At 48.9% G+C, this 19780-nt stretch overlaps 1 protein-coding gene across 4 annotated transcripts in view; it reads left to right on the top strand.

The window, feature by feature from the left end:
• The window catches only part of MORN5 (MORN repeat containing 5), a 36191-nt gene that overhangs the window by 3766 nt on the left and 12645 nt on the right, over positions 1-19780 (top strand). Inside the window, exons 1-5 of one of the 4 annotated variants that reach the window (XM_019630027.1) lie at positions 33-178; positions 3330-3477; positions 5201-5312; positions 8516-8647; positions 15804-16512. In XM_019630027.1, the coding sequence (XP_019485572.1) occupies positions 132-178; positions 3330-3477; positions 5201-5312; positions 8516-8647; positions 15804-15862 (498 nt within the window). In that variant the 5' untranslated portion in view covers positions 33-131 and the 3' untranslated portion in view covers positions 15863-16512. Of the gene's footprint in view, positions 1-32; positions 179-3329; positions 3478-5200; positions 5313-8515; positions 8648-15803; positions 16513-19780 lie in introns of those variants that run through there. The other 3 variants (XM_019630026.1, XM_019630028.1, XM_019630029.1) reach the window with 3 other exon arrangements.

Raw genomic sequence — 19780 nt, 5'->3', positions numbered from 1 at the left:
ATTGCTAGGAAATTCTGCGGACTCTGAGGGCGAGGCTTCGTTTCGGCTCCGCCCATCCCTCCTGGTTGTCATAGTGAGGCGGTATTTACTGAGACTGAAAGCCCAACTGCTGGAAGCTAGAGGCAGGCACCATGCAGTACACCGGGAGCCAATATATTGGGGAATATGTAGATGGCAGGTAAGGGCCTTATTTGATTCACTATGTCTTGAACATCTGACATCGATTTTTTTTGCCTTTGAAAAGGACTTGTACCAGACACTTTCACAAACTTTATCCCTTTTCACTTCCAGAACAACAATTTCAGGTAGGGATTGTCCATTCCCATTTTACAGTTCAGAAAAATGAGACCCAGAAAAGTGAAGTAACTGGCTCAAGCGGCAGAGCTGAGATCCATTCATTCCATATGTCTCGTGTGTATGCATGTTTGCTATCTGTCATTTTTAGATATGGGGATAAGAATATTAAACATGTCCAGATCCTTGCTCTCATGGAGCGTATAACCTAGTTGGCATATTGCCAACAAGTAATAAATGAGGAGATAATTTCACAGAGTGGCTTTACCTGGCTCTTTCCCTCCTCACAGCAAACCTATGAGATAGATATCATCATCTCCAGGTGGAAAAGTGAGGCTCAGAGTAATTACATAACTTGCGCAAAGTCACCAAGTTGGCATTTGGCAGAGCTCTCTCCTATAGAGCCCCGCTGCTGGGCCCCTACAGAGGACACACTGAGTTGGGGCAGTCCCTGAAGCCTTTGTGGAGGAGATCATATTTGAATTGGGCCCTAGAGGCTGGGGAGGACATGCAAGGTGAAGAATGTTTCCAGGCAGAGTGAACAGCAGGAGCAAAATCTCAAAGGGCTTATAAGAGCAGGCAGTTCAGTTTGGCTGGAATGTAGGATGTGCCTAGAGGAGGGTGGGAGCAGGAGCTGGAACGATGGGTCTGGGTTCTGGTGTACAGAGATTTCAATGCTGTGCACAATTCTATGGGTGGGCGGAGCCATTGATAGATCCTTGGCAGGGCTGGGCCTTAGGAATCTAATTTCTCTTATCTCTGCATCCCTCCTCATAGTGCATATACCTGCTAGGCACTCGGTAAATGTTGGCTGAATAAATTAATCAGAGAATGAATGAATGAGAGAATGAATGAATGGTAGTTGAGATATGGTCATTGTCTCCTCATGATGGAGTGAAGTCTTCATGATAAAGTAGCTCTGCCTTTATTCTTTTTAACTTACTTGAATTTCGATTGAAGGCTTTTCGCCTTGAATAAATAAAAGTGGAAGGGAGGGAGAAAGAGAAGAAGGGTAGAAAGGAGAGAGGGAAGGAGAGGGGGGAGAGGGAGGCAAAGTGGAGATGGGGAAATCAGGTCAGAGCCCATTGCAGAAGTCCCAGTACGAGACAGCAGGACCCTGGACCAAGGCAGAATCAGTGGGGCTTCAGAAAAGAGAAAAATTAAGAAGTTGGGATTTCATTGTCAGGACTTGGGAACTGATTGGCTCCCAGTCCCACTGAGAGACTGCTTCCAGGCCCAGCCCAATACCCAGCTCCAGGCTTTGAACTTGGAGGATTCTGATGCCATTCATGGAAATTGAAAACTCTGAGGAAGGACTGCTTTGGGGGAGGACAATGGAGTTCCATTTTGGGGGAGCTGGAGATGTCTGCAGAAGGTCTGTAGAAGGACGATGATGTCCAATTTGCAGTAAAAAAAAGAAAAGGGAGGGGGTGTCTAATTTCAAAGAAGGATTTATATGGAAACTATACCTAGAAATGATGTGATCTCAAGCAAAGAGGTAGAGGAAAGAAGGGCTTCTTCTTCCTCCAATGTCTTGCAGTAGAGTAAAAGCAAAATAGGTTTTGAGTTCAGCGTATGCCAGGCATTCTGCTATAGTTTCCCAGCCATTATCTCATTTAATTTTCTCAACAACTTTGGGGGATTCTTGTCATTATCCCCATTTTACACATGAGAAACTCAGACTCAGAGAGGTGAAGGAGCTTGTCCAAGGTCACAGACACAGAAAGGTGGAGCCAGGCCTGGACTCCAGGCCGGCATGGCTCAGAAGCTGCGTTTTAACCACATTGCTCCCATGCTTTGAACCTGTGCTATAGTGGCACCTGTCATCCATTCAGTCAGCTCACTGGCCTTTCTGTTTCCTTCATTTCTTACTCAGCAGATGTTTACAGAGCACCTGTTTAAGAAGAAACATGATTCTAAGAGCAGAGGACACCAAAGTAATCTTCTCAGGATGCTTTGATTAAATAGGGGAGATGAGGTATACAATTATGATGCAAGGCAGAAGGTGCTAAGCATCCAACAGAGGCACAAACAAAAGCCTAAAGAAGTTAGGAGCGGTGACTTCCAGCTAGTGGGGAAGAATGGAGCATGAATGAAGGAATGAATGAAAGCATATGTCTTACGCATTCACTATATGTCAGGCCCTTGACTAGGAAAACTGTTACACATTATCTGGGCTAATCTTGGGCATTAACTTCAGGCTTTCACACATGAAGAAACTGGTCAACTGGTCACCTGGTTGAAATGTCCCTGCCCAGTGCTCCTGTGGAGGCCTGTCTTCCCCCTGCATGGCACTTACCACACATTATGTAATTGCTTATTTGTGCCCCCAATAGACTGTGAGCCCCACCCTGAGGGCAAGGACAGAACCTGCTTTAAACATGGTTGTGTCCACGTTGTATCCAGCAGACCATATTCAACAAGACACCTGGCATATAGTAGGTGCACTGTAAATATTTGTTGGAAACAAGGAAGACACAAAGGAAGGAAGGAAAACAGACCAACAGAAAGGTTTAAGGAAATCTCCGAGATGATATTATACATCTAGGAAATGGTGAAGTAGATTCAAACCCATGTATTCTGTCCAAATTTCATACTTTTCCAAATATCCCGCTTGTGGTATAATGGGTAGGGGTGAGCTGGTCTTGGCAGGGAAGACACAGAGCCAGCTGCCGGGAAATGTGGCCCTAGTCCCTGCCTCACAGTGCTTACTGTGGATGCTTTGGGCACATCTGTTCCCTCTCTGGGCCTACCAAAGGGCATTCCCAGGGAAAGCATCAACTCCAGGACAGCCTCTAGGTGAAGGGAAGCAGGAAAAGACCAAACTCTGCCCATCCCGCTTCAACAACACAGCCCCTCTTATTTCTGAGCTTTTGAGGGGAACAAAGCAAACATTTTGGTTTTGAGCAGAATATTGCTGGGACATGAAAGTTTGAGACACCCAAGAATGGGGCTCCCCCTTGCTCTCCCATGCCTGCCAGCTCTGATCCTCCAGCTGCCATGCAGGGCTCAGCCATGTCCCTTTGTCCTTACAGGATGGAGGGCCACGCGGAATACATCCTCCCTACCGAAACCAGATACGTTGGGGAAATGAAGGATGGCGTGTTTCACGGCCAAGGAACACTGTACTTCCCCAGCGGGAGCCAATATGATGCCATTTGGGAAAATGGATTGGTGGTTAAGGTGATCAGTCTGGGAGGGGGGCTGCGGAGGGGAAAGCCTCAGACAGGAGGAGCCCCTGCTGACACATGCAGCACCTAGACTCCCCCATCTGGTGCCCTCTTCTCCCCTCCTCTCGACCTCCAGGGCTCTGGCGTCCTCTCCCTCTCGATCCAGAGGGGCCCCTGGAGAGGCCATAATGAGTTTGAATCCTGTTACACCACTAATTGTGTGACCTTGGGCCTATGACTTCTTCTTTCTGAGACTCCTGTTCCTTGTTTAATAAATTGGGGACAAGAGTTTCTTAGTTTCCTATTGCTGCTACTACTACAAACTCAGTGCCTTAAAACAACAGAAACTTATCTTACAGCTCTGGAAGTCAGAAGTCTAAAATAGGTGAGCAGGGCTGCGTTCCTTCTGGAGGCTCTATGGGAGAATCCATATCCTTGCCTTTTCCAGCTTCTAGACGCTGCCTACATTCCTTTGCTCGTGGTCAGGCATCACTCTGACCTCCACTTCCATCATCACATCTTCTCTGCCTCTGCATTTGCTATCACCTTGTCTTCTATCACTCTGACCCTTGCCTCCCTCTTATAAAGACCCTCATGATTATATTGCCCCTCCCCCAAAATAATCCAGGGTCATCTCACCACTTCAAGATCCTTAATTGAGTCACATCTGCAAAGCCCTCTTTGCCATGTACAGTCAACAGATTCACAGGTTCCAGCAATTAGACGTGGGCATCTTTGGGGACCATCATTCAGCCTGTCACAATAGCTCAAGGCACCTCCTAGGATGGCTGTGAGAGCCAAGGAGGCAGTATATGTGAATGCTTTGCTCAGTACCTGTGCACAGCAGGCACTCAGTAAATGTTAGCTCATACTGTTACTGCCACTCCATTACTACTATCATGATAAGTCATCTAATCCAAGGATTTTTAACCTTGAATTTGTGGGCCACAAATAGAATTCAGGGAGTCAGTGAAAGCTGCTGTCTTATACAGAAAAGTTTCTGTGGGGTGGGGGGGGGATCATAGTTTTCTCTGGGGGAAGGACCCACAGCTTCCATCAGTTTCACTAAGGCTGTGTACAGAGCTGGCTCATGACCTAAAAAAGGTTAAGAAACACTCCTTGTTTTACAGCTTGGAGAATCCAAGCCCCAGGAAGGGGATGTGATTTACCCAAGGTCACACGGTGAATTAATAGTATTGGAATTTCCACCCATGTTTCCTGATGTTCAGGCCAATGCGATGTCTACATCCTGGGCTTCCTTTAGCACTAAGGCAGCGAAAGCAGAATGTACATGTTTGGACAAAGGGCTGTGACTGATGATGGCTCTGACCTTTTTAGCTATAATAACCTTAAAAGGATGATAGTAACTTAACATTTATTGAGTGCTTACTATAATATATGCCAGGCACTATGCTAAATGCTTTACATGTACTGTCTCATGGAACCAACCCTATTAAATAGGTACCATTATTATTCCTAATTTTACAAATGAGGAAACCAAGGGCTAGAGAAGGTAGGTCATCTGCCCAAGGTCACACAGTGAGTTGCCATATTTTGAGCGCCAGGCACCAAGCTGAGCTCTTTATACCCATCCCTTCTAATCGTCACAGCCATAACTGTGACAGGTATCACTTCTTTTCTGTGGCAATGAGAAAGCCGCCTCTTCCCTGATGTAAGTCCCTCCTTGGCAAAGGAAGGACTTCCTCAGACGCTCCCGTGGGCTCCTTGTCTTCCAGGGCACGTACACCTTCTCGGATGGGCTGCAGTATGATGCAAAGAACTGGCATTACTGCGACACCTACGATCGGAGGTTTTACACCGAGATCTGCCACGGCCTGAAGCCTACAGGTAGCCTGGCACCCTCCCTTTTCCTTCACACCCAGAATGAGATGAACACAAAAGACAGTTTTGAATAAGTGGGCTGTGGCCTATTGAAGTCACCCAAAGGAGAGGAGGAATCGGGCAGGGGCCGCAGAACGCCCGAGAGCCAGGCTCTGGCGCTAGAAAGGGCAGGCAGTCTATCCAAAACGGCAGGTGGGAGAATGACTTTGCAAACTGTAAAAATCAACTTAGAAGATAACGTGGTGTAGTTGACAGGGCGTGGACCCGGAAGGTCTGGGTTAATAGCTAAAGAGTCCACCTCCATGACGGCAGAAGCCTCCAGAGTGCACCGGGGTTGGAGTCAGGCTGTCCTGAGTGCAAACCCTGGCTGTGTGACCTCGGCCAGCTAGTTGACCAGGCGAGCCTTCTCTTCCTTTGCTTTCCTGGCACTTCACTCTCCACTTTTGTCCCTATTCCCAGGCTCTTTGCCAGCTCCTCCTCCCCCCAATTATTAATTTTCGGGTTCCCCAGCACTCTCTGGCTTAGGCCTTCTTCTGTTATCACTCTGTGCCCTCTCCCTAAACAAGCTGATTCACTTCTAAGCCTTCAGTTACCGTCAGCTTCCAAACTGAAATCAAAGCCCCAAGCCTCAGATGCCTACATCCAGCCTCCCCAACACCTATATCTGCTCATCCCTCAACTTGTCTGCACTGAATTCATTACCCCCGGCCCCCATCAGCCCACTGTCCCCCAGTGATGCTCCCTTGGAGACCATCACTCCCATCTCCCCAGACCAGCCTAACCCTGCAGTCCATCACCTGGTCCTATGAATTCTGCCTCTTAAATATATTCTACTCACTCGTTCGTTGAACAAGTGTTTACTGAGCACCTCCGTGTGCCAAGCTGGGTTTCCTTCATTCTTTCTGCCACTGCCCTGTTCCAGATTTTCATCCTCTCCCCTCCTTTACCTGATCTTCCAAGATCCATGCTTCGCACCTCCTCCGGGCCAATCGCCTCCCTGCAGCTATTTTCATCTTTGAAGAACTGTCATCTGATTGCCAACCTCCCCGCCACAACACACACACACACACACCACTCATACCCCGTTCGGTGCCTCCTCACTACGCTGAAGGTTCCAGAGTCTTAAAATGGCTTACATTCCCTGGCTTTGATGTCCCCAGCCTCATCCTGTGCTTCCCACCCTTCTCGGATTTTCTCTCTCCTCCCTTGCCATGCTCGCTTTCTCTCTAGTCCTCGAAGGGGTCATGCTCTTTCCTGAATTCCCTCTGTCTGGAATGCTCTAACCCTTTCTCTTAACCTAAGTAACTCCTTTCCCATCCTTCAGGTCTCAGCTTAATGTCCCTTTTTCTTGGACCCCTTCCCAGACTAGGCCAGGTCTCCCTATGGCATATCACAAAGCAGCCCTGGTTTTCGCCCAGAGTTCTATCGTGAGTGCTCAGTATCTCTCTTCCAGAGCCAACTGTGAGCTCCATGAAGGCAGGGTCTCTGTCTCATTCACCACTGTGTCCCCAGTGCCTAGAACATTGTCTGGCACATAGTAGATGCTCAATAAAGAATTGATATCAAACAGGGATGATGATAGTGGCATCACAGTGGAGGGTGATGGGGTGCACTTAGGGGGGTTAAGGTGATGACATTAACATTTCCTGAGCACCTACTCTGTGTCAGACATTGGCTGGGCCCCGGGGGACCAAGAGCTGAGAGGACACAGGCTCTGCCTTCAAAATGCCACCAGTCCAGGTGTTACGAGGGGGCCTGGACTTTGTCTGGGGCTCTTCACCCCAACGGAGGCCTGGAAGCAAAGAGCCCCTAGCTGGAGGCCCTCAGATCTCACACAGCAGCTGGTTTTGCCAGAGCTGGGCCTCTGTCAGACTTGAAGGCAGTGCAGCCCCGTCCCTGTCCCCTTCCCTTCTCCTCCTCTGGACTTCCAGCAGAGCAGCTCGATCCTAAGTACCCACTTTCTTCCCAAGCCACCCAGCACTCTGCAGACCTCTCCAACAGCCACCTCTCAACCCTGGGGCAGACACTGTAAGGGCAGGGAGAGGGTTAAGGCTGCCCCTTCACCTCTCTGAGCATCTGTGAGATGGGCAGGAGCATGAGGCTGTAGGGAAAGAATGCCTGGAAAGCACTTGGCATGGAGTACGTGCTCAGTAATCATTGGTAAATGGTGTACCTAGTTATCATTATTAACCAACATAAGAGCACCTACTATGTGCAGGACCCTGAGCTGTGAGCATGGTGCCATGTGCTCAGTAGGCATGCAGCCCTCAGTCCAGAGGACAGAGAATTATAGGAACCACACATTAGACAGAACCCGGGAAGTTATTTATTCTAACCTGTACCCTTCACTCAGGCCTGCGCATTCCAAGATACATAACATACAGAGTGGCATGGCCTAGAAGGTGCACCGACTCCTCTTTCTTTCACAGTGGTTCCAATGTCCCCAGTCCTGAGGGTGGTGCCCAGGCCCTCTCCTCCCCTGATGTTGGCTGCTTGACATATAGGTTACAAAACTGAGTATCTGGCTGCTTCCTAGCTGGATAACCTTGGGCAAGTTACTTGACCTCTCTGAGCCTCAGTTTTCTTGTCTGTAAAACAGAGATACAGGGTTGCTGTGAGAATTAAGTGAAATAGTAGGAGTTAAGCGCTGAGCACAATCCCTGCTACATCATGAGCTCTCAACAAGTGGCAGCTATTATGGTAATTTCGGTGAGAGTCCAGGTTCCCCATTACCTGATCCCTGCCCCCCGATTCAGTTCTCTCCTACCGTCCTTCCTTACACCTGCCCTGCTCCATAGGATTCCCGAGTAAAGCGTGATGGCTTACGCCTCCGGCCTTTACCTACACCTTGAATGCCATCCTCTCCTAGACATGCCTTCTATCCACGGACATAGCCGACTCGCAGGGAGGCTCAGGTCCTCTCTGACTCCAGAAAGTGTGCCCTTGTCATGGTGTCCCTAGAAATGGAAGATGGAGTCAAAGAAAGAGGACGGAAGTCTAGTTCCCAAGCCCCTCCTGGGAGCCATTGTCAGGAAGCTCCTTCTGGGCACTGCCCCTGCTGCTTTTGCTCCGTGCCCTCAATGGGGAGTGTTTAGTCCAACAGCGGAGCCAACACTCACATAAGCAACCAGCCAAAAGTGGACTTCGGAGGGGACTGGGTTTGAATTTGGCCTTGGTGGTGAGTTAATTACCCATTATATCCTCTCTAGGTATCTCTCAACTCACCAATGTGGACCCGCCTAGAAAAATCCCTAAAGGCTGTTACGATTGTGGAGACGGCTTCTATAACCCGATCACAAGGGTGGTCAAGGACTATAATAATCGCTTTCTGAGAAATGCAGGTACGTTTCTTCTGATGCCCGGTGGCACATGCTTCCTCTCCTTTTATCCACACATAGATCTGTGCATGTGTGTGCGCACACACGCATGCATTTGGCGAGCAAGAAGCTTTGGCTGGTGAAAGACAAAAGCTGATTCTCTGTTTCGCTGTTTGGAATTCTCGTGACTGTCAAATCTATACATAGTTATAACATCAGTGGTCTGACTATGACAGCACATACAGATAGCACCGAAAAGGTCAACATCCTTATTTTTGCATGCTCCCCCACTTCAACTCATATTTAATGAACACCTACTACCTACTATATGCTGGATACGAGGCACCCAAACCTAGCAAAGCTAGACACGAACCCCCTTCCTTCATGGAGTGTATATTTTGATAGGTAGCAGACAAGTACTAGAAACAGCTGATTACATCCTGGAATAAGCACAACGAAAGGGAGAAACATGGCCCTAGATGGGGCGAGGGGTTGGCGGGTCCCAGGGAGGGAGGGATTCATGCTGTGGCAGCACAAAGAAGGGACACCTAATCGAGAACTGAAAGTTCAGAAAAGGTTTCAAGAAGGAAATGACAGCATAGCTGAGGCCCAAAGAATAATTGGGAATTGACCACAAGGCTTTGGAAGAGGTCTTCCAGCCAGAGGAGACAGCGCAGGTAAAGGCCTAGACGTGAGTGATGCCATGAGTCCCAAGGGACTGGTTGGCCCCTCAGCCAGCGGAGGACCTTGGAGGTTCCAGAGCCTCAGCTTGGAGAGTGAACATAAGCTGACCGTGACCAAACTTGCAGGAGGCCACTAGCCACAGAAGAACATGAACATTTTCCTTTAATAAGGTGATTCCTAACCGTTTTCTTTTCTAGAGTCACAGTCCCACTAGGAATAACAAACACTGTGGACCCTTCTCCCAGACAAACGCCTACACGTGCACGCACAAGCATACATGTGTACACACACACATAAACACATACACACACATATATGAGTTCTGCAATATAGTCTTAGAGGTTAATGGTCCCTCTAATGACCCATGTCAAGAAACCCTGCTCTATAATGAGAAGGAAACTGCCAGGTAGACCAGAAAGCCTGTACTGGCTGCTGAGAGCCTCCTCTCCCTATACGGAAATTTATGCAGTAAGGTGGTGTTCCCTCTCACACCCCCCACTGTATTGACTGGTTGGGAGATGCGGAAGCAGGGAGCATTTTTATGGAACTAGGGTTCCACGGAACGTATTTTGGGAATTTTATGTTAGTATAACCTTTCTTCAATTGTGGTACATTGCAAGTGACTCGTTTTTAGCTTTTATTTTTAGATTTGAACTGTATTGTAGTCTTGCCGCACTAAGGTGACATCCTGGTCCCATAGAGATTCATAGTCTAGTGGGGGAGACAGACACAGAAACATACAACCTCAATATAATGTGATGTGGGCCCTAGTGGGGGAAAAACCCTGGAGGATGAAGGGGTATTAAGGATGAGGAATTGATCACCTGGCTAAGATGGAGAGTGTCAGAAAAAAAGGGCTCAGAAGTGATGGATCTTAAAGAATGAGTGGGGCTTTCATAAACAGGAATGGTGGGGGAGGACATTCCAGGCAGAGGGAACAGCATGTGCAAAGACACAGAGGTATATAAAAGCATGGTGTACCTGGGGAATCAGAAATTATGTTCACAAAAATCTGTGGGCAAAAGCCATGACTGATGATAAACTTTAAAATGCATTATATGGATGAATAGATGGAGCACAGAAGATTTTTAGGGCAGTAAAATACTCTGTATACTATAATGAGGGATGCATGTCATTATACATTTGTCCAAAACCATAGAATGTACAACACCAAGAGTGAACCATGATGTAAACTATTACAATGTGTCAATGTAGGTTCATCAGTTGTAACAAATGTACCGCTCTGGTGGGGATGTTGATAATTGGGGAAGTTATGCATGTGGGGGGGCAGGGGGTATATGGGAAACATCTGCACCTTCCTCTCAATTTTGTTGTGAACCTAAAACTGCTCTTAAAAAATAGTCTTTAGAAAATGTGTCATGGGAAGGGAAGACCGTTCTTAGGAAGTTTGGAGAAGGACGGACACTGGCGCTTGATTGTCTGGTCAACAAATACTTATTGATTACTTGCTCTGGGTCTGGCTTAGCATTAGGCATGAAAGTGATAGCAGCGTCATAGAAACTTCTCTCAAGGAGCAGGAGAAACAGACAGTAAAATGGGTCATGACAACACAGAGTGGCTGCAGGAGGACCTGGGAGGGACACCTAACCCTGGCAGCCAGCAGGCCAGGGAGGTTTCCTGGAAACGGCATGATCTAATGTGAAACCTGACGAACAGCAGACAAATGCAGCAGGGTTGGCAAGAGTGTTAAAGGCAGAGGGAACAGCATGTGCAAAGGATTAGGGATGGGGGAGAGCTCTGCACTCTAAGGGGCTACCAAGTAGTTCAGGACATGAGATACGATGTCAGGGGAAGATGAGCAAGGGAGGCAGCCCAGGGCGGAGGCAATATTGTGGGTATCTTTTCATTGGAGGGCAGTGGGGAGCAAGAAAGGTTTCAGGCAGGTAGAGTAGTAATTGATTTGTCCTTTAGAAGGATTTCTCTGGTTACATATAGAGAAGGGGCCGAAGCGGGTAAACTTAGATAGGAGATCCTTCTGGCAAGATGTCAAGAGAGAGGCACCTGAAGGACCCCCAACCCCTGCTAAGCTCCAGGTCTTGGCCCCAGCTCTCAGGCTACCTGCTGGCTGACCGTCGGCCAGTGCCTTCCCTCTCTGGGCCTCTTTCTCTCCATCTATAAAGTGAGGGCGTTAGACTGAATAATTTCTAGGGTCTTTCCAAGCTTAAGAGTCTATGACAGTGGAGAAAGGTAGCCAAGGGATATTTTGGTCCTGATATTATAGGACAAATCAAGTTCAGAGTGTCCTGCAAACCACTAACAGGGAGTCTCTGCTCGAGGCCACCTAGTCATTACCCTTGACTCAGCTCACCCTGCCAGGGACTGATTCAGGCTTCTGTCCACTTCCTGTCTTCCCTTTCTCCCCTGCTTTCCGGTCTGCCCCCATAAACACTGCTTCCTGCTGGCATCTAAAAAGGCACAAGGGTGCTGGCCAGTGAGGGCCTGAGGTGGGTGACAGTCCATCCCAGAGTAAACACAGCAGCCTGAGCCACTGATATTATGCAGCACATGGCAGCTGGGTGGGTCAGAGCCGGGGAGGCTCATTTTATAGGAGGTCACGGGCTGGGGCACCAAGAGGGGTTGCCCCCCAGAACTGCCTCGGCCCCGCCCCCATCCTGTGCTGGCTTCTTCTCCCCACGCAGAGAAGCAGGCCTCAGGCCTGACTGGGAATCCCCGGACTGCTGAGGGGGCAAACTGCAAGCATGCTTGGCTGACCTGGGTTTGCCAGAACTGGGCTTTCGGGAATGGAGAATGTCTTTCTTAACTGGGGAGGATGGTTCCTGCTTGCTGGATGGCTGTGAGAATTTAAATCCATCCTTCCACTCATCAAAAAGTCTTTGAGGGCCTACGATGTGCCAGGCTTTGGGGATCCGGGCAGGCAAGAATTTTCTGGGATTGTGACTGTCAAACCTCTGGACCCTGGCTGGCAGTAAGGAAAGGTTTATATCATGACTCAGTACACATACACACACACACACACAGACACACACACACACACGTATTCTTTGTACATGTGATATATGATGATATTTTCTATCTATTTAATTATCTTAAATGCTGATTGCTGTGCACTAAATTGATTTTACAACCCTCTTAAGGGTCAGAACCAGCCATTGGTAGACCATTGTTCTAGGCAGCCTTCCCAAACCTGCCTCTCCCTCCATCCCTCCCTTTCTCCACTATGTCTGAGTTAGGTGTCCCTCCTCTGTGACTCTACGAGCCCTCCTGTGACGGTAGAAGGAGCTTTATTTGCGTGTCTCCCCCACGAGACAGGGAGCTTCTTGAAGGCAGTCACTATGTGACTATGTCTGACATCATCATCCTGGGGCCTCTGTACCTCATACAAGTCCCACAAGTCAGAGCTGATTAAATGTTTACAAAAGCAGACGGGCGGGCAAAGGACCTGCCTACACATCCCTCATACTCTTCAACAAATTATACAAAGTTCAGCCCCTGGCACATGATAAACACCTCATTATTTTGAGTAATAAAAGCGATCCATTGCAGTCATGCACCACTTAAATGATGGGGACACATTCTGCGAAATGCGTCATTAAGTGATTTCATCGTTGCACGAACATCACAGAGTGCACTCACACAGACCTAGATGGTATAGCCTCCTGCACACCGAGGCTGCATGGTAGAGCCTACTGCTCCTCGGCTACAAGCCTGTTACTATACAAAACAACACGAGATTAAGTCAAGCATGAGAGAAAATGACACAATCAAGAGACACGGTAAACACAAGATATATGAGTATACTCTAAAATAATGAGAAAAAGTATAGTACATACATAAACCAGTTAGCACCATTGTCAAGTCTTACTTACTGTACATAATTCTGTGCGCTCTACTTTTATACAACTGGCAGCACAGTAGGTTTGTTTACACGAGCATCGCCACAAACATGAGAGTTTACGACCTTGCAATGGCTATGATGTCACCGCCTAGGTAATAGGAATTTTTTAAGCTCTATTATAACCTTATGGGACTACCATCATACATGCGGTCTGTCATCGACCGAACTGTCGTTATGCAGCACATGACTGTATTATTTCTCTGCACCTCAAAATGCTTAAAAGTGTAAGCATCAGGGGTCTCAAACAGGTGGCTCTCATTCACAGCCCAGGGCAACGAATGATCGTCGTGGGGATTCTTGCCAGGCCCTTGCTAAGCGCCTTACCTGCTCATTTCCTCTGCACTGTCCCCCCATCCCACGTGGGTCATTTTCAGGAGCCACGGTTTGCAATGAGGACACCTGGTCTCAGACTGATAGGTAAATGACTTGCTCCTGGTCCCACAGCGGGTGAGAGAGTCAGAGTCAAACCCAACCCTGCCCAAACTCTGTCCTTTTTGTTCTTCTTGTCAGCTTTGTGTCGTCGTAGTTTATTCTTCCCTCAGCTCTCTCTGCTCCTAGACAGGGCCATGCCTCCTTCACAGCTTTGCCCCTCTACCAGGCACCGTTCCTGGCACACCCCGTGGGACTGCAGTGATGTTCCTAAATGAATGAAAAGGTCCATTTTTAGAGTCGTAAGACAAAAATAACACAGTTCCCAAACTGAGATGCTACTGTGTTTGATAAAGGGCCCTCTACCCCCTATGGGCCAATGAAGAAGCATTCGAAGATATTTGCGATAATTGCCTTTAAGATGGTGGGAAACTGGGGCATGAACTCTGACCCTTTCCCCTCCTACCCGCCCCTTTCATTCCTCTCAGAAAGGATGAGCCATGTTAGCAGCTTGTACGTGTGTGTCTTCATGTAGCTGTTGCTTGCCTCAACGTTACTAGCAGGAATCATTTGCAAAAGAACTGCACCACTAATCCTTACTCCCCCCCCACCACCACCCCCGGCAATTAATGACACCCCAGGCGAGTGTCTCAGATGAAAGGCACATTATTAATATTCAAAGGAAAAAAAACCTCGTAACCATTTTAACATATACAACGAACAATGCACTAAATTCGCTTTGTGGGAGACAGAGAGTGAGCATCCCAAATTAGTTGATGTAAAAGCTGAAATTCTTCCCCGAAAGGTCTCAGTACCATCCTCAAAGAATATCCTGATCATCAGAAATGCCGTCGAGATTCCCGCCAACATTATCCCCTTTGTTGTCTGAAATGTCGAATCAAGCACATCTGGCAAATGTCCTAGAGCTCACAAATCTTTCAAACAGCGTGTAATTCCCAACGGTTAAAGAGATAACGCCATGCTTAATGCTTAATCGCTTAATCGTGCTGCTCTTCAAAATAGCACCAACTTTCCTTCAATCAGAAACAATGGCTTGGGCTTCTTAAAAATATCGCATACCAGTGATTATTCGCAGAGAAGGCCCCTTTGCGCGTGAACCTGTAGGTTCCAGACAGAATTTAAAATCAAGAGTACAAGCCTCATTTGAATGTGTGCTCAGTTAAGTGGACAGTGGGAAGAAAGGGTGTGAATTGGGGTCCAAAACGGGGGCCTGGCCTCTGTGATTTGCAGTCTTTGGGAGGTGCCTCTGGCTGCCCCAGAATGAGGACAGAGAGGATGAAGATGATGACATGATGAGCGTCAACCTTAACCGAGCATTTACCAGGCACGGGACACTCAACTACAGGGGAGGGGAGTGGTCGCACGATCCCTGTTTGACAAATGAAGAAGCTGAGAGTCAGTGAGGTTAAAAATTTCCTCCCAGGAAATTTGGCAGGATTCACACTCGGGCTCCTCTGCCTCCGGAGTTTTTCCTTTTTGTACTTTGCCAGGCCAGGTCTAAGATGACCTGTCATGTCCACAGAGGCAGGGGCACGGCCACAGCCAGACCCGGGTGCTTGTCTGCTCCTATCCAACTGTAGGAAAGGTGTGTACACCCAAAAACGAAAACCACCTGGACCTTCGAAGTCCCCCTGGGATTACTTAAAAAGATGAAAACTTGAAACCACCCCAAATTCCAAACGGAGGGGAATGAATTAAATATTGAATAAAAATTTTAATTGAATAAAAAAATAAAGTGCACCATTAACAAGGCTGGGGCGGGATTGGTCTATTTGTATACAAAGGGTTCCATAATTTTTCTTCAGATGAAAAACAAGGATAAGAATAACCGGAATTAACGCATGGTTTACATGGTCCCGGGAACGGTTTGAGGCCTTTCAAAGATTGATTTGAATTTAATTAAGTCCCCAAAGAAACCTGTTGAAATAGGGTTCCTTGTAAAAGATTTCCGTTTTAAAATTAAGGAACTGAAGGGTGTTCCCAAAAAATTTAAAAAGGGTGAAAACCTGAGGTTTTGCCAAAAATACAAAGGGGAATAAGTAAAGAGCCCGGATTGGAAACCCAGGCTACCCGGATTCAATCTAAAGATGGAATTTGGAGTTCTTCCTAATCGGGAGGCAGGGGTTTCTAGTAAAAAAAACCAATGACCCGGGACCCTCCCTGGAGGCCAAAGAATTAAAAATACCCTCCAAAACGGTAGATTTGCAGGGGGGTTCTTTTTCTCTCTAGAGTTCTCTGCCTGCTTTATTGCTAAAAAACTGGCCAAAAGAACAAGACAGAGTCTTTGATTGTCACTGACAAACCAAGACTCCTCTAACCTTGAAGCCACTGCCTTCACCTGCCAGGTGAGAAACCGGAGACCCAGAGAAGACAAAACACCTGTCCGACCGCACACAGCCTGTGTGTGATAGAGCCGGGGCTGGACTCCACTTCCCCACTGCCAACCAGGCCTCCTGACGAAAACCCAGGCTGTCCGTCCACGATGCTTCCCTTGTGGCTTCTGCAAAATGGCTGAGTGCGTCTCCCGCACAGCCCCTCCCGCTATCATCTCTCCACGAGACAAAAGGCAATTTACCCAAATGTTATAATCACCTGGAGGCTGGCACGCAAGAGCATCCCTGCCTTATCTGTGGTATTGTTAGCAGCACCATAATGAAGGCTTTGTCAGGGATAATATCACACTTGTAACTGCCAAATAAAATGCCCGCACCGATCACACATCCCGCCAGCAGACTCGGGCATCTGCTTCAAGCAAAAGGGGCACAAAGGGAAATGATGAGTGCTGAGTGCCTCCACTGGGCCAGGGCCATAATCCCTTCCCAAGCCTTTGAGGAATATGTCCTTATCCCTGTTGGGCATATGGGGAAACTGATGCTCAGAAAGTAAGGTATTTACTTACAGACGCAGTGAGTAAAGGGAGGAATGGGGATTTGAACCCAGGTCTCTCTGACACCAAAAGCCATGCTCTGAACCAATGAGATATGCTGTGGGCTTTTCCGAGTCATAAACCTCTCTGAGAATCTGGGCAAAGCTGTGGACCTTCTCCCCAGAAAAGTACACTTGGACCTACCGACAGAATTTTGTTCTAGGAATAACCGCCTGCCCCAGCTCGCTGCCTCACCCTGCCTGACCTGTGGGAATTGCCCATTGTCCTCCTCTCTGCCCACTCCAATTCCAAAGGCCCTGGAAATCCCCCTCACGGCCTGTGCCCATCGGATTCTGGTAACACTGTGTCCCCTGCCCCGCCCGCCCCCCTCCCCATGGTGGCCTCCTGGAGGCATCCAGAGGACACAGCTTCCCCTTCCGTGGCTGGAGTCAACCCCGGCCAGCACCGCGGTGGTTTGTTTCGTCTCCTTTAATAGAAGCAAATGCAAGGCCAGAGCACAGAGGGCAGGAGTCTCACCTCTCTTCCTCAGCCCAAGCTCTGGAGCTCAGGGCAGTTGGCCGAGAGCCCTGCTAAGCCGCTGGGCTTGGAGAGGCTGGCAGAGTTAGGGGCCCAGCTTTAGACACAAACAGATCTGCCACCAGATCCCAACTCTGCCGTTTGCCAGCTCTGTGACCTTCAGCTAGTCTCTCAACTTCTTTGAGCTTCGGTTTCCTCATCTGAAAAATGGAGGTGGAAATAGGGCCTTCCCTCCAGGGTTGTGGTGAGCGTTACTGAGATGATGCAGGGGACACAGCAAGAGCAGTGGCTGGTCCATGACGAGCTTAATGCTCATCAGTGATCACAACCGGGATTATTTTACACCCCGGTGTCAGGGTGCTGGTTGAGAAGCAGAGGCTTCCCTGACCCCATACCCCAAAGGAAGGAGGCAGTGTCACTTGGCACACTGCCCTCCGGCCTCCTCCGGCTTTTGATGCGGTGTCCAGACTGGGCTACAGGCCTGCAGGTCCCTGACCTCTCTGTCCAGCCCTAGGCATCGTTCTGGACATGGTGCTCGTCATCCTCCTCATTTCTTATCCACCTAAGATCCCCCCAGACCCAGGCCTTCACTGAGCCCATGCAGGTACCAGAGTCCCACTGCCCCAGCCTTAATTCAGCATCAGCCTCTGACAGCTGAAGGACAGAGGTCCCAACGGCCACGCCTGCCTCTTTCAGTCCATTGTCCACATGCAGCTGGAGAGCAGGGACAGAAGGGAGCTGAGGTCAGAGCAAAGGCTATGGGGGGGTCAGGCCAACCGAGTAACTTTGGCCTCGGCGCATTGCTCCCCTAAGCTGCCAGGGTACAGTGGCTAGGCATCGTGAACATGTTTAGAGAACGCAAATTCAGTGATGAGCGCTTGAAAAATACAAGCCGGGTTGGGGAAGCACGAAGAACAGTAATACCAGCATTGGCGTTGGTGCTGGTGCTCTGGCACCCTCCCCCACTTAACATGCTCTAGCTCTGCCGTGAGTGTGGGAGACGGGAATCAGTTGGTCTCTGGCCCCATGTGCCTCCTGTCACGTGAGCACCTTGCCACACACAGGATGATTCTAGTATTTAAGGATTTTTTTTTTTAACCAATGTGGTCTGCATCTGGACCTCAACAGCATTGTTCCAACAATGTCACAGTACTGTGTGGCACTTAATGAGATGTCCTTCTCCAGCACGGGGCACTTCCTGAGAGATCCCCAAGGGTCCTTATGATGATGGGCACGTTTCCCTTTCCCCACCGACTGGAGGACCTAAAACTCCCGCCTGAAACAACACCAGCTGTGCCTTCAACAGAGGTGTTTGTAAGGATTGCACGAGATCAGGCCTGCCAAGTGCAGGGCACGGTGCCTGGGACATGAAAGTGCTTCCTCACACCCGGTAGCTGCGGTCCTTGCCCAGACTCACCCCGTCCCAGTCACAGCCCTAATCCAGTCCCAAGTCTGACCTTGGACGCCTCACCCCAATCATTTCAACATATTAAAACAAAACACATCCGCACTCCCACAGAAATATAATTTTTTTTTTCTGTTAAACTTTGAAAGGATTTCTAAAACTCTGCTTGGTAAATTGTTTGACTACCAGTCTTTAACAATTGGCTGTGATTTCCAGAGGGCCATGTGCACACAGGAGAACGTTTGCAAAATGAGGAAACCAAGCCTACAAATTGGTTTCAAGTATAATAAAATTGTTTTGATTTTTAAATTTAATAATTAATTAAGCCTGAATGCATGAATTATAACATTTATTAATTCCGGCTCTATAATTTCTCTTTTCATATTTTAGAGTCAATCATTTTTCCAAGCCTCTTATATGGGAATAGGCCTGGAAAAGCTTGTGGGTGCTGGGCCCTGCACCTCTAGTTCCCAGTAGGTGAAGCAGCTGGGCCTAATCCAAGCCCCACCCCCAAGCCCTCCACCCACCGCGCCCAGAAGATGCTCTTTACAGAGAAAAGCAAGAACAGCCCAAGGGCCACCCCTTTCTTTCCCCATGGCAGGCTCTGCCTAGACAACGACCCCTCAGTCAACACTGGTGATGCCATGACCTTGGCCTCTGGCCACCACCACTGGCAGCGAAGTTCAAAGCCTCTTGTCAGGAGTTGTGACGAAGATGCCAGGGCGTTGCCACCCTCACTGCAGCTCACTGGCTCCGCTCAGGGTCCTGGCCTTGCACCAGCAGCTCACGCAGCCCTGCATTTGCACAGAGGGTGTGGCTGGGTTTTGGGGACAGGCATCTGTCCACAGGCTGGGGCGCTGGGTTTGCCGTGCACCTCCAACCCCGGCCTGGAGCCATGGCTCACACAGCAGCCCTCTGAGAGTGGGCCTTGACCCCAAGACAAGAGGCAGCCCTCACGCCGGAGCCTCCTTCCCCAGAGCCCGGCCCGCCTGGCATCTGGATGAGCTCTGGGCTGTCTCCGTGGGTTGGACATGTCTCCTCCCTCCTCATCTGATCACACACACACTCAGAGTCGCATGTCACATGCATGATGACCATTCCCCAGGCGTGCACGTTTTCCTCTTCACCCCACACCTCAGACACAGCCACTTGCGTACTCACAGCGCACACCTATTCACACCTGCACACACACACTCACGCTTAGGTCCTCACGCATGTTCATCCAGTTGGATGGAAACATGCCCGTGTGTGCCCGTGCACACACAGCCTCGCCGAGTGTGACTTTCGCACCAGCACAGAGCCCTTCCCCGCTGCCCTGGTGGGATGAAGTGGGCAAATCGTCTCAGCCCCTCTAAGCCTCAGCTTCCTCATCTTAAATGGAGACAACCCCATCTCACT

This window comes from Hipposideros armiger, unplaced genomic scaffold (assembly GCF_001890085.2).
Source record: "Hipposideros armiger isolate ML-2016 unplaced genomic scaffold, ASM189008v1 scaffold_880, whole genome shotgun sequence".
In the NCBI taxonomy this organism is placed as follows: Eukaryota; Metazoa; Chordata; class Mammalia; order Chiroptera; family Hipposideridae; genus Hipposideros; species Hipposideros armiger.
The sequence above is the reverse complement of the archived record's forward strand: the minus strand, read 5'-3'. Positions and strand labels throughout refer to the sequence as shown.